The sequence below is a fragment of the Oncorhynchus tshawytscha genome, linkage group LG05 (genome assembly GCF_018296145.1).
Source record: "Oncorhynchus tshawytscha isolate Ot180627B linkage group LG05, Otsh_v2.0, whole genome shotgun sequence".
In the NCBI taxonomy this organism is placed as follows: Eukaryota; Metazoa; Chordata; class Actinopteri; order Salmoniformes; family Salmonidae; genus Oncorhynchus; species Oncorhynchus tshawytscha.
The window spans coordinates 4,385,979-4,401,032 of record NC_056433.1 but is presented as its reverse complement, the minus strand read 5'-3'; the positions used below and the strand labels follow the sequence as shown (position 1 = coordinate 4,401,032).

At 43.7% G+C, this 15,054-nt stretch overlaps 1 protein-coding gene across 1 annotated transcript; it reads right to left on the bottom strand.

Annotated features, from left to right (window-relative positions):
- Positions 1-2,537: 2,537 nt before the first annotated feature.
- LOC112249812 (retinitis pigmentosa 1-like 1 protein) lies at positions 2,538-8,934 on the bottom strand. Its single transcript, XM_024419541.2, has one exon. The coding sequence runs from the start codon at positions 8,787-8,789 to the stop codon at positions 3,195-3,197; it is 5,595 nt and encodes a 1,864-aa protein (XP_024275309.2). The 5' UTR covers positions 8,790-8,934; the 3' UTR covers positions 2,538-3,194.
- Positions 8,935-15,054: the final 6,120 nt, after the last annotated feature.

The window sequence follows — 15,054 nt, the reverse complement described above, 5'->3', positions numbered from 1 at the left end:
AGTGATGTTTTACAGTAAGCCAGGTGAGGAACACTGCAGCTGATGTTTTACAGTAAGCCAGGTGAGGAACACTGCAGTGATGTTTTACAGTTAGCCAGGTGAGGAACACTGCAGTGATGTTTTACAGTAAGCCAGGTGAGGAACACTGCAGTGATGTTTTACAGTAAGCCAGGTGAGGAACACTGCAGTGATGTTTTACAGTAAGCCAGGTGAGGAACACTGCAGTGATGAATTTTACAGTTAGCCAGGTGAGGAACACTGCAGTGATGTTTTACAGTAAGCCAGGTGAGGAACACTGCAGTGATGTTTTACAGTAAGCCAGGTGAGGAACACTGCAGTGATGTTTTACAGTAAGCCAGGTGAGGAACACTGCAGTGATGTTTTACAGTAAGCCAGGTGAGGAACACTGCAGTGATGTTTTACAGTAAGCCAGGTGAGGAACACTGCAGTGATGTTTTACAGTTAGCCATGTGAGGAACACTGCAGTGATGTTTTACAGTTAGCCATGTGAGGAACACTGCAGTGATGTTTTACAGTTAGCCATGTGAGGAACACTGCAGTGATGTTTTACAGTAAGCCAGGTGAGGAACACTGCAGTGATGTTTGACAGTTAGCCAGGTGAGGAACACTGCAGTTGATGTTTAATTTTTTTTTTGTAGCTAATTATTTTTTGCTTTGATTCAAAGAAACCTATGTTGTGATTTTATTGTATTTCATCAATACATTTCAGATGTTGTTCAACAATTCCACTGTGTCTGTAGTATTCTCTCTACTAGTCATTTTACAGTGACGTATTTACATGTTGTAACGGGGTGAGTGACTGGTTGCCGGGAAGTCATGCGCAGGAGGGCAGAGATGGGTGCAATCAGGAGAACTTTAATATACACCCTGGCCCAAAGGTACAGGCGAGGCAGCACAAAGCACAACAACGGTAACATGAACCGGATTAAACAAAACAAACAAACCTAGGTTTGAAACAAACCTAGAGCAAGCTAGCCTGTAGTGTAACACCCTACACAAAGAACAATTCCACACACAGACATGGGGGAAACAGAGGGTAATATACATTTAGTCTGATGAGGGAATGTGAACCAGGTGTGCGGGAAAACAAGACAAAACAAATGGAAAATGAAAGGTGGAGCGGCGATGGCTAGAAGACCGGTGACTTCGACCGTGTCACATTGTGAGTATTCACAGAGAGAGTCTTCCTATGTAATTCCATAGTGTTACATGGTCCTATATACATGGTCCTATATACATGGTCCTATATACGTGGTCCTATATACTATGAATAATGGTTGGTGTAGCCTTGCCCCCCTATGACAAACGATCTGGCTCAGTATTAACAGAACCAACAAACATAAATCATCCCTCTGGTTGTCAACATAACTGGGACCTCATTCCTATCTACAGTCATTTAGATAGATTTAGGGTGAATTATTAATAGATTCCTGAATCTCACCTTTAATGTTTTCGGGAGACATTATTTATTGTGTCATGAATGCCATAGAGTGATGTATTGAATGCTTTGGAGTAACAGAAAAACCATTGGATATAGAAATTAATCAGTGAAGAAAAAGGTACATTAATTCAAGACTAAAATAAATGTCATTAAATTAGTTAGTGAATGCAGAGAAAAGTAAACTATATAAAATGTTAAATAAATGAATGAATGAATGAATGAAAAAATTAACTTTTCATAAGTATATTTTATTTCACAAACGTTATCAGTATATTCAGCGTTTTATGATTTCTCCATCATTGTCAACATCTGTACAACTAAGAAAATATAGAATATAGAATATTTGAATAGGGGATACATAAATAACATCAAAACAATTCAACATTTGGATCAAACATATGGGGAAACATTGAAGTTTCCATAACATCACCTGGTACAAACACTCTATAAAATATATATATATTATATATATATTTATTTATATATATATCTATATATATATATATATATATATATATATATATGCCTTCTATATGCCATCTTTATATGCCATCTTTAAATTAATTTAATAAAATAAAAATAAAATTAAAAATGTATAATTATAATATGGTTGATCAACTACATGTTTCCATAGCAGAGTAGTATATACTGTCACATAGTGTAGTCTATTATTAATGTGGCTGTCAAAACAAGTGCAATTTCATCTAGAAAAATATATATTATCTCATATTATGTTAATTTTATACATTTGAAGCCACAGTAACCTAATTTAAAGTCAAATACACATGCAGTACCAGTCAAACGTTTGGACACTCCTACTCATTCAAGGGTTTTTCTTTATTTTTGCTATTTTCTACATTGTAGAATAATAGTGAAGACATCAAAACAATGAAATAACACATTTTATGGAATCATGTAGTAACCAAAAAAAGTGTTAAATAAATCGAAATATATTTTATATTTTATATTATTCAAAGTAGCCACCCAAAGCTGTCATCAGGGCAAAGGGTGGCTACTATAAAGAATCTAAAATAGAAAATATATTTCGATTTATTTAACACTTTTTTTTGGTTACTACATGATTCCATAAAATGTGTTATTTCATAGTTTGGATGTCTTCACTATTACCTTTGACTGGTATTGTATATGATCTCTTTCATACATACGTACATTTGAATGTATAGATTCCAACTACCTGAGATTTGTTCATAGACAGGCAACAAAGAATGTTGCCAAAAAATGTAATATATATATTATCCTAAAATATCAACAAAATATATTTATTGTTCTTTTTACATTCAAGTTTCACATATACAATGCATATTGTATATAACTATTGCTCATTTTGTAGTTCATTACTTGCAAAACTCCTTAGGGCTTTTTAACTGAGTTGAAACATTTATTTGAATAATTCTTGATTCTATTCATTACAGTTGTATATGATTATTGCACTAATAAATGTAAAACAATGTTTGTAAAAAAGAAATGTCAATAATCTTCCAGAAAAAAACATATATTTTCTGTTGTGTGAATTTAACAGAGAATTACCACTAATTTCAGCGTGCATATTTCAAGTTTTAAAACATCTCTTTTTCTTAACTGTCCTCTGTCATGTGACGAGTTTATTGAAACTTTATTGAAATAAAGTGCTTTGGTCATTATTTGATTAAGTTATTACTAAGCAGCAGCAGTAGTTGTGAAGTTTTAGAAATCAATATCGTATTAATCAATGTCACTTTACTTGGCCTTTGCTTGACTTTACAGATCTTGCTGGAGACTTCTTCGGAGTCTTCTTCTTTGGGTGAATGACTTGTCGCTCGAGGACTTCGCTGACTGCCTCTGTGCATTCTGACACCCTGCTTTCGTCCTCTGTGTCTGTAGGGTACATCTGGTTGCTCTTCACAGAGAGGTGGTGGCCCGACCTTTCCCCTGAACCTATCTGTGAACTCTTCTCGCTGTTGGATTTTGTCTCTGCCTCTTCATCCAGGACTTTGTCCAGTGAGCCTGGTTGTGATTCCATGGAAGACTTGGTGGGTTGACCACGTAGGCTTTTATTAGATGTCCCGGAAGGTCCACCACTATCACTGTCGTCTTCAGACTGTCCTTTGCTTGTGATGCCACCCCCCTCATCAGCTGGATCTTCCTCAACAGCATCATCGTTTTCAGCAGTATCTTCTTCAGCTTCCTCAATCTCTTCAGCTTCCGGCTCCTCCACCCCTTCCTCCTGCTCTTCCTCATCAGAAGCCTCATTTTCAGTAGTTTCCTCATCAGCTGCTTCCTGCTGCTCCTCAACTTCTTCCTGCTCCTCCTCAGCAGCATCATCTTCAGCTGCATCCTCCTCAGCCTCCTCCTCCACTTCAGCCTGCTCCTCCTCAGCAGCATCATCTTCAGCTGCATCCTCCTCAGCCTCCTCCTCCACTTCAGCCTGCTCCTCCTCAGCTTCTTCCTTCAGCTCCTCAATAGGAGTCTCCTCAACTTCCTCCATCTCAACTTCTTCCATCTCCTCAGCTTCCTCCTCCACTTCCTCCTGCAACTCCTCAACAGGAGTCTCTTCAACTGGAGTCTCCTCCTCCTTCTCCTCCTCCTGCAGCTCCTCAACTGGAGTCTCTTCAACATGAAGCTCAGCCTGAGCCTCTGCTGAGATATCAACCTCCTCCTCTTCTGGTTTGTCCTCTTGTGCCTCTGACTCCTCGTTGTTACCGTCAGTCTCTGAATCCTCAACATCGGCGTAAGCACTGTCTTCAGAGTACTCTGCTCTGGCCAAGGCATCGAATGAGGTCATTGGAGTTTCCTCAACAGTTTCCTTCATGCTGTCCTCCCCGAGGAGGAGACCCGCTGGCCCCTCTGATTGTTCTCCCTCATCTGTTGATATTTCCAACTCATCCTCAGCTTCATCCTCTCCGTCGGCTGAGTACCCAAAGTTTCCGCAGCAATCCTCTTCATTGGCTGTCTCATTGCCCTCTGTAGTTTCCACTTCTTCATCTTTTTCAGACCTCCCTACAACGTTCTCGGCTTGGTCTTGGCTTCCATTTTCTGCGTTTAATTTGTTTGTCTTTGCTTCTTCTGCCTCGTTTCCTACATTGTCTCCTGCATTTGTATCATCTTCTTGTTCTGTTCCTGTCTCCTCCGGAACCATATCTTGGTCTGTCGTTTCTCCCTCCTCCGCCTCGTCGTCTGCTTTTATCTCCGATACGTCATCATGACAATCCGTCTCCTCAATGTTTGATTCAACTACAGGCTCTTTATCCTCTGCTGTTTCATCCTCCCCCTTTTCTACATTCTCCTCAGCTCTTTTACTTGCTGCTTCGTCTTCAAATGCCTCAGCTTCTGACGATTCTTCTCCCGCGTTTTCATTCTCATCTCTTCCAGTTTCATCTCCGGCTGTCTGCTCTTCTCCCTCAGCTGTTTCAGCTTCAGCACTCTCCTCCTCTCCTGCTGTTTCATCGTCTGCTGTCCCTTCTCCTGCAGTTTCAGCTGGTGCCGATTCGTCTCCAGTTGTTTCAATTTCGGCCGACTCATCGCCAGTTGTTTCATTTTCTGAGGACTCGTGCCCTGTGGTTTCATCTTCTCCAGGTGTCTCACCGTCTGCAGTCTCAGCTTTAGAAATCTCCTCTTCTCCTACTGCATCATCATTGGTTTCTGCCTCTGCCTCCACTGTGTCTTCGTCTCTGGCAGCTTCCTCTTCTGCTGCCTCAGATTCAGCATCCTCCTCCCTTTCAACTGTTTCATTTTCAACTGTTTCAGCTTCTGCAGTTTCCTCGTCGGCTGTCTCTACTTCAGCATCCTCCTCTTCTTTGGCAGTTACATCTCCAGCTGTTTCAGCTTCAGCACTCTCTTCCTCTCCTGCATTCTTCCCTTCAGCTTCTTCAACTTCAGCAGTCTCTTCTCCTCTTGTTCCATCATCTGCAGTCTCTGCCTCAGCAGTCTCCTCCTCTCCTGCTTCATCTCCGGATGTCTCTGCCTCAGCACTCTCCTCGTCTCCTGCAGTCTCCTCTTCAGCTGATTCTACTTCAGCAGTCTCTTCTCCTGCTGTTCCATCATCTGTAGTCTCTGCCTCAGCAGTCTCCTCCTCTCCTGCTTCATCTCCCGCTGTCTCTGCCTCAGCACTCTCCTCGTCTCCTGCAGTCTCCTCTTCAGCTGCCTCTACTTCCGCAGTCTCATCTTCTTCTGCTGTTACATCAGCTGTCTCTGCCTCTGCAGTTTCAGCTTCAGATTCCTCCTTTCCTGACATTTTACTATCAGCTGCTTCAGTGCTCTCCTCTTCTCCTGGCGTTGATCCTGCTGCTATAACTTTATCAGTTTCTTCTTCTGCATCTTCATCTTTTCCTGTTTCTACTTCAACTTCTTCCTCTCCCGCAGTGTCTTCTTCAGCTGCCTCTTCTTCTCCTGCTGTTTCGTCATCAGCTACGGTCTCTCCTTCAGCAGTTTCTTCTTCTCCTGCTGTTTCGTCATCAGCTACGGTCTCTCCTTCAGCTGCCTCTTCTTCTCCTGCTGTTTCGTCATCAGCTACGGTCTCTCCTTCAGCAGTTTCTTCTTCTCCTGCTGTTTCGTCATCAGCTACGGTCTCTCCTTCAGCTGCCTCTTCTTCTCCTGCTGTTTCGTCATCAGCTACGGTCTCTCCTTCAGCAGTTTCTTCTTCTCCCGCTTCATCTTCTGCTGTCTCAGCTTCTGCTGTTTCTACTTCAGCTTCTTCCTCTTCTCCTGACGCTTCATTATTAGCTGCTGTTTCTGCTTCAGAAGTTTCTTCTTCCAATGTTTCATCTTCAGCTGTCTCTGCTTCGACATCCTCCTCTTCCCCGGCTTCACAACACACTGCTGCCTCTGCTTTACCACTCTCTTCTGCTTCCTCTATCTCAGCTTCAGTATTCTTTGATTCAGCATCCACCTCCTTTCCCTCTGCTTCCTCAGCTGCTGTCTCAGCTTCCTCAGTTTCTTCTTCATCTGCTTCATTTTCAGCAGTATCTGTTTCAGCTTCCCCCTCTTCTATTGCTTCACCTTCAGCTGTCACTTCTACATCAGATTCTGCTGTCTCAGCTTTGTCACCCATTTCAGCATCTTTTTGTTGTGATTCCTTCATCTCCTTCTTCGCCCCATTGATAACATTTTCAACAAGAGTTTCCGCTGCTTTGGCTTCATCCATACCTTCAGTCTCATCTGCAACATTGACTTCTACTTGTATCTGTGGTGGACTGTCCTTTTTCAACTGGAGAATTGACTTTAAATCAAAAGCATGTGCAATGCCAGCTTTCACTACCACCATTTCAGTGTCATCTGTAACATCAGCTTCTTGTGTCTTAGGAGTAGGTTCCCTTTTCAACTGAAGAATTGACTTTAGATCAAAAGCCATCATGACTGGTGCAGTATGCAGGACTTCTGCAGGAAGCAGTGGCCCCAATTCCATTTTCTTTTGTAAACATGCTTCACAAGGGCAATATTCATCATCACTCCGTTGGTCACTGAAGGAAGTGCAGGTTGCATCCTCACTTTTATCAACCCGGTTATCAATGGACTGGTCACGCACAACTTTCAGTCTTCTTCGCCTTGTCTCTGTTTGTGCATTTGATTCTCGTGACAAGGCTTCTTTGGGTGGTCTTGGTCTTCCAGCCCGACCGTGGATCTTCCTCAGTTCCCTGTCGATGCTTAGTTGTATTCTCTTCCTCACATCGTCTTTCAGTTCAGCTATCATGGCATTGAGCTGTTCGTTGTTGTCCAAGTTCCAGCGAACCTTGAACTCAGCCATGGCATCCATATAATGTGTCATGAACTGCTTCTCTAGTTTGTTTAGTAACTTCAAGACCCAGACAGGATCAGGATCCAGGGAAACCTTTTTGGCTAGTTGTGCCCTTTGGACAGATGGAGGAGAGCCAGAGCTTGTGTCCTCTCGAGGGTCTGAGCTCTTATTGGAAGACGGGGGTGTTTCTGGTAATTCTCTCAGACTTTCATTTCTAATGGTGTCATCAGACTCCGGGACGTCTTCATCTTTTTGTTTCTCTTCATCCACTGCTATTGCTCCTTCTCCTCCTTCTTCGGGGGTCCATTGGACCCGACTGGCTATGTCCGGAGTGGCTGGATCAGACATTGGTGCTGAGGATTCTGGGCTTTCATCTTTCTGTGCCATTTCATCAACTTCTTGTACCTTCACCAACGCTTCCCCCTCTGCGTTCGTTGCCTGAGCCACACGGCCTGAACTCTTACCTGAGCCTGTTGAGCCACTGCTGACATCCACCCCAGAGGACGACCTTGCTTTCCCATCACCGTCCACAGAGTGTTGATCACAGCCATTCTGCTCTGACTTTCCACCTTCTGCTGGGTCACACAACCAGAGGGACTGGAGGATGTTCATTAGCTCTCTGTACCTTGTGTCCTTGGCGTTTGCATTGTAGTTGGGATCAAAGTCTATCAACTGCAGCTTTGCAAGGCAATCCAGGAGACCTCTGGCTGAGGTGCTCAGTTTACGTCCGTACACTGGGGAAACTTCAGGTAAACTGTTACACCGATCAAGCTTGGGATTCAACAGGACTTTCATCACCTGAACTGAGGAGTGAAAGCTCTTTGATACCTCTTCCTGTGGAGCGGTGCAGGGGTGAGTGTCTTCTGGTGGGGTCTCTGGTGGGGTCTCTGGTGGGGTCTCCACTGGCTCCTCACTGTCAGTCACACGGTTGACCACTGTCTCTTTGAGCTCTTCCTTTTTTCCGTTTTGAGTTTCACACTCAGCGTCAATATCCTGTTTTGGTTTTTCCTTTTGCGGTAGTTCTTCTGGTGAATGGCCTCTGTCAATGAATTCATCCCCAATGTCGTACATCGCACTGTCAGACGGTATTTTCTTAAGCCACTCATTCACCACCTCTGTTGGAGAGGCGTTTGGTAGATTGGAGGGAACCAGCTCAGAGACTTCTCCTTCCAGCAACTGTCGGGAGAAACTGAGTAAGGGAACCCCTTTCCTCTGTTTGCACTTGACACTCTTGTCACTTTTGTTGTCGCTGACATTCCTGTCTGTCACTTCCAAGGGGCCATTGCATGAGATGTTAGAGTTCTCTTCCACTGGATATGCTGCATGTGACTTATTACTGTCACTCGAGCCACCAAGTAAAATAACAGGTCGTTTGATTTTTCTGGGGGTTGGTGGGCAGTCTGGTGGGGAAGGAGTGAGATAACTCTCTGATGCAACAGAGTTAGGTCTGGGAGTGTCCACGTAATCTCTAGTGGCAGTCTTATTTGACCTGTTTGTCTTTCTTGAAATGTCACTCCCTTTGTCACTTTTGGCGTCATCCTTATTGTTTTTGTCCTTTTGTCCTTTGACTTGTAGATGGGAAGACACGTTGGACATGTTGCTTTTAGGTCTCTCAGTCACTTCAGAAGTTGTACTATCTTTTGGTTTGGAGCAGTAAATGCAGTTCGATTTGTCTGATGCATTGGTCCTAGCTGACTTTGCAGACTTAGCAGATACAGCACTTGGTGCATTCACCACAATTTCCTCTACTTGCTCTTCAGCTTTTTCTATAGAATTTACTTCAAAAACTTTGGACTTCCTTGATCTTGCAGATGAATGTGACTTAGCAGATACAGCTCTGAGTGCTCGCTCCTCTGTTTCATGGTCAGGTTCAATAACTGAAACTTTTGACCTTTTAGATCTTGCTGAGACATTTGATTTAGCTGACATAGCACTAGGTGCTCTCTCTTCAGTTTCCTTTACATTCTCTCGTGCCTTCACTTTGGCAGTAGCATATTCTGTTTGGTTTTCAAGGTCAACACTTTCCTCAGCTGTAACTTCAGAAGTTTTAGATTTAGTTGATCTTGCTAAAGCATTTGACTTGGCTGACATAGCACTAGCTGCTCTCTCCTCGGTTTGATCCTGTTCTGCAGCGGGATCATCAGAAATGTTGTATTTCTTGTGTCTTGCTGACATATTGTACTTAGCAGACATAGCGCTGGATGGTCTCTCAGTTTCTTTGACACAAAGTTCAGAAACCTTGGACCTCTTTGATTTTGCAGAAACATTCGACTTAGCTGATCTACCAGACATGGCACTGGGTGCTCTCTCTTCAACGTCTTCCAATTCATCTCCATTTTCCACAGGAAGAACTTCTGAAGCTTTAGGCTTCACATGTCTTGTAGAAACATTAGATTTAGCAGACATACTGCTGGGTGCTCTCTCTTTAAATTGATCCTCTTCAGCAGCAGGGATTTCGGAAGCTTTGGATTTGTTTGATCTTGCTGAAACATTAGACTTAGCTGACTTGGCTGACATAGCACTGGGACCTCGATCCTCTGTTTCATCCTTAGGTTCAGCAGTTTCTTCAGCTGCAACTTCGGACTTAACAGGCTTAGCACAAGTTGACCTCTCTCTAGTTTCACCTATTTCATTTTCATGGCTGTCTTCAGCAGGAACTTCAGAAGCTTTTGATTTTTTGCATCTTGCCGACACAGCAGACCTACCAGACAAAGCGCTGGGTGCTCGCTCTTCAGTTTCCTCTTCAGGACAAAGTTGAGAAACCTTTGACTTCTTTGATTTTGCAGAAACATTGGACTTAACTGACTTAGCACTAGGTCGTCTCTCTTTAATTTCTTCCAATTCCTTGTCTTCGTTTTCCTCGGGAGGATCTTCAGAAGATTTAGACATCGCTGATCTTGCAGAAACATTGGACTTAAAAGACCTAACACTGTGAGCTCTGTTGTCTGTTTCTTCTGCTACCTCAGTTTCTGCACTTTCTTCAGCTCCCTCTTCAGTGTCTTTCCTCAATCTTGCTGAGACATTAGACTTAGCAGACATAGCACTAGGTGCTCTCTCCTCAGTTTTCCCAAATTCATCTTCTGTGTTGTCTTCAGAAGGATCATCAGAAATATTGGATTTATCAGACATAGCTGATCTCTTTTCAGTTTCATCAGAAACGTAGTATTTATTGAATCTTGATGATCGGTTGTACTTACAAGACATAGCGCTGGATGATCTCTTAGTTTCTTCTACGCAAAATAGAGAAACATTGGTCTTCTTTGATATGGTAGAGACATTAGACTTAGCTGACTTAGCTTCCGTTTCATGCTCAGATTCATCAGTTTGTTCAGCGGGAACACCCTCTGTTTCTTCTACCTCTTCTGCTCTCTCTCCAGTTGGACCTTCTCCAGCTGTTTCCTCCTGTGGAACTTCTCCAGCTGTTTCCTCCTCTGCTTCTGCGTTTTCCTCAGCAGGTGCTTCAGAACCATTGGACGTAGCAGACATACCACTCGATGGTCTCTCTTCAGTTTGATCCTCTTTTTCTTTAGAAACAAAGTATTTCTCATATCTTCCTGACCGGTTGTACTTAGCAGACATGGCGCTAGGTGCTCTCTCCTCAGGTTGATCCTCTTCTCCAGCGGGATCATAAGGAACGTAGTATTTCTTGTGTCTTGCAGACCGGTTGTACTTAGAAGACATGGTGCTGGATGATCTGTCATCTTCAACACAAAGTTGAGAAACCTTTGTTTTCTTTGATTTTGCAGAAACATTAGAATTAGCTGACATAGCACTAGATGCTCTCTCTTCAGACTTTTCGAAATCCTCTTCTCCATTTTCCTCAGCTGGAAGAGTTTGATTGTATTCTGCAGCGGGATCATAAGAAATGTTGTATTTCTTGTGTCTTGCTGACATAACACTGGATGCTCTTTCGGTTTCTTTGACACAAAGTTCAGAAACCTTGGACTTTGATGTTGCAGAAACATTAGACATAGCAGACATCGCACTAGCTGCTCTCTCTTCAGTTTCTTCCAATTCCTCTTCTGCTTTTTCTTCAGCGGGAACATGAGAAACTTTGGACTTTCTTGAGGCGTTAGATTTAACTGACAAAGCACTTAATGCTGTTTTTTCGTATTCTTCCGGTGTAACGTTTTCTTCAGCTTCGGATATTTTGGACTGAGATCTTGTTGAGACACTTGAGGATCTTTTGTCTGTTGGATGATCCTGTAAATCTACGTCTTCTACAGCTGAAACATTGGACTTCCTTGACTTTGCTGAGGCATTTGATTTGACTGACATGGCACTTGATGATCGCTCTCCTGAATTAACTCCTTTCTCCCCAACGTTGGACTTCCTACATCTGGTAGAGACATTTGATTTGGCAGACTTTGCTCTCTCCTTTGTTTCTGGGTCTTTGTTTTCAGTGTCCTCTGAAGGGTTCGCTTCTTGACTCTCTTCTTCTACTGCAGTTTCAGCATTTTCTTTGTCAGCTTCCATTGTTTCTACTGCTTCATCAGATCCTTCACATTCACACTTTTTTGATTCTTGGTCATCTTGTCCATTTGATGGTGCCAGAGACACAACTTCGGTTGATTTCTTGGACTTGGTAGAGCGCACAGAAGATGCCTTGCTACTCGGAGGCCTGGGAGATAAATGTTGCATAGGTGTTGCTATAGGTGAGTTCAAAACAGCAATTCTAGTGGGTTCCTCTTCCTCTGCATTACTATTCTGAGAACATGCACACGAAATACTTGGTGGAAGACTGTCTTCCTCATCGTCCTGGTCTTCACTGAGCGATGCCAGGATCTGAGAGGAAAGACTAACAGCAGACACAGGCCGCTCCTCTTCCTCTGCATCAGTGATCTTGACGCTGACCTCGCTCTGAGACTCCTTGGAGGGAGCGGAGGATGAACTATCAGCTGTAGGCTCATTTTTATCTGATGCCTGGGTTGTAATGTCAATGCATTCATTCATGCCAAGGCTATTGCTCTTGTCGTCAGTGGAAACCCTCTTGGCGGACGTTGTCGTCGAGTGCACTTCGCTCCTGCTGCAGCCGCGGCTGATGGTGCAGTACTCCACCATGGAGTCGCCCCCTTCCTCCACAGTCTGCTGAAAGCAAGCAGTCTTCTCCACCACGTGCTCGGTGATCTCCTCACTGGACATAGTCTCCACGGATCCTTCTTTACGTAAAATGGTGTGTGAGGAGGCACTGGAGCTGGAGGAGGTGACGTGGTGGACAGTCCTCTGCCCCCCCGCAATATGGGTCTTCCTGATCTCATTGTCCTGGCAGTGGCCACAGCAGTGCTGACAGTGAGGGACATCCAGATGCTTCTGGTCCATTTTGGTGATGTAGGCCTGGCCTGGTGAAAGGGGCTCCGACTCGGAACAGCTTCCCTCACTACTCTGCTGTAGAGAGCAGTTATCATGGTATCCTTGGAGGTATTCATTGTTCGTTCCTACTGACTTCTTTACTTGTGTGGACCAATGCAGTGTCTCGTCATTCAGTAGTCGGAAACGCACTTTCATTTCCATTGACAAGCTGCCATCTTTGTTGACTAGTACCCTTTTCTCGATGTCGTCTTCCATCAAGCCTTCACTTGAATGAGGGCATGGGCCTACGTGGGCTGGGGACGTAGAGTTGATTGGTGGGAGTGATTTGTCTGATGATATGGAATGCCTGGCTGACCGGTTGCTGAATTCAGATCTTAAGTGGATGACACTTTTCTTTGCCTCAAGTTCTAAACCGCCTGTAGAAGTGACAAGCAGAAAGAAACGTCAATGATCGGTTTACAAGAAGCCTGACGATGAGGAAGTCTACATTTTCCAGTAAAAGAAGTTCAGACAGTTGTTACAAGAATTAGCAGATATGTTGCTGAATATCAATAATGAGTTAAACATTAGACCAAATCATTAGCCTTCTTAATATTGAGTTGCACATCGCACTTTTGCCTTCGGAATAGCCTCAATTTGTCGGGGCCCTACAAGGTGTCGATAGCGTTCCACAGGGATGCTGGCCCATGTTGACTCCGATGCTTATCACAATTGTATCAAGTTGGCTAGATGTCCTTTGGGTGGTGGACCATTTTTGATACACAGGAAACTGTTGAGCATGAAAATCCCAGCAGCGTTGCAGTTCTTGACAAACTGGTACGCCTGGCACCTACTACCATACCCCGTTGAAAGTCACTTAAATCATTTGTCTTGCTCATTCACCCTCTGACAATCCTTGTCTCAATTGTCTCAAGGCTTTAAAATCCTTCTTTAACCCGTCTCCTCCCCCTTCATCTACAATGATTGAAGTGGATTTAACAAGTGACATAAATAAGGGATCATAACTTTCACCTGGATTCACCTGGTCAGTCTGTCATGGAAAGAGCAGGTGTTCTTAATGTTTTACACAATCAGTATATATTATCTAATTGCCAGCACAGTGACGTCTAACTAGGCAAAGGAATTGCTTTGCTTAACATAATAGCATATATGTATTTGTAGAAAAAAATATTGGAAATTACATATATAAAGATTTTGAAGAAATTGTATATGTTGGTTTATAAGAATTTGATGACAGCTGCTGACATAAAAAATGGGCATTCTAAATCAATTTGTTTGATTGATTGATATGCTTGAGTGATTTATTGATTGATTTATATAGTCGTACCATTTTTCTTACTCTCCTGTCCTTCACTGGCCATGCTGGAGCGTCCCAGTGACTTTGGCCTCAGTCGTGGAAGTTTGTCATCTGAGTTTTTCCGGAAGTTCTCCAGAAGGATGGGGTGGGAGGGCTCACGGCCCACACAAATCAACACACTGGGGCACTGCAGGAGACCCTGAACACTGTCGATCTGACACAAAGAAACACACAGAGAGCCAGGTGAACAAAATGTTTTACTGTAGATAAGCAGACTAATAGAGGACAGACAGGTTCCTAGACAAGGAAACTGAAACAGAGAGTTAGTCAAAAATCAGCTATGACCTAAATTGAGATTGGCCGGTTTCTCAAGCAAGACATTTTGATCTCAATGAGACAAACATGTATGAATAATATTTACATAAACACACACACACACATATATATATAGTATCACAATAGCTGTATGTTAAAGGATGTAAAAAATGATATCAGTACCGCAGTATCAGTACCCAAGACTAAAGCGTTAAAGGATGCTAGCTGAACCTTGGCCATATGGTTAAGTAAAGGTGATACAGGATATGGCTAAGAACTAAGGCCATACTTTTAAAAATTTAACTAGGCAAGTCAGTTATTAAAAGAACAAACTCTTATTTACAATGATGACCTACCGAGGTAAAGTAGGTTAACGACAAATGTTTTACCTTGTCAGCTCGGGGATTCGATCTAGCAACCTTTCGGTTACTGGCCCAACACTTTAAACGCTAGACTACCTGCCGCTAGCCTACCAGCCGCTAGCCTACCAGCCGCTAGCCTACCAGCCGCTAGCCTACCTGCCGCTAGCCTACCAGCCGCTAGCCAACCAGCCGCTAGCCTACCAGCCGCTAGCCAGCCTACCACCAGCCGCTACCAGCCGCTAGCCTACCAGCCGCTAGCCTACCACCAGCCGCCTAGCCCAACCAGCCGCTAGCCTACCAGCCGCCAACCAGCCTACCTGCCGCTAGCCTACCTGCCGCTAGCCTACCAGCCGCTAGCCTACCAGCCGCTAGCCTACCAGCCGCTAGCCTACCTGCCGCTAGCTTACCAGCCGCTAGCCTACCAGCCGCTAGCCTACCAGCCGCTAGTCTACCAGCCGCTAGCCTACCAGCCGGTCATAATGGATTAAAGCCATGAACAACATGAAGATGTTACCAAGCTCAGGAAACATACGCATTTGCAATCTTAATTTCCTCCCACACTACGATTTAAGATAAT

Coding starts and splice junctions, on each gene's coding strand:
- LOC112249812 (XM_024419541.2), bottom strand. CDS start 8,789: ATGTCCAACGTGTCTTCCCATCTACAAGTCAAAGGACAAAAGGACAAA.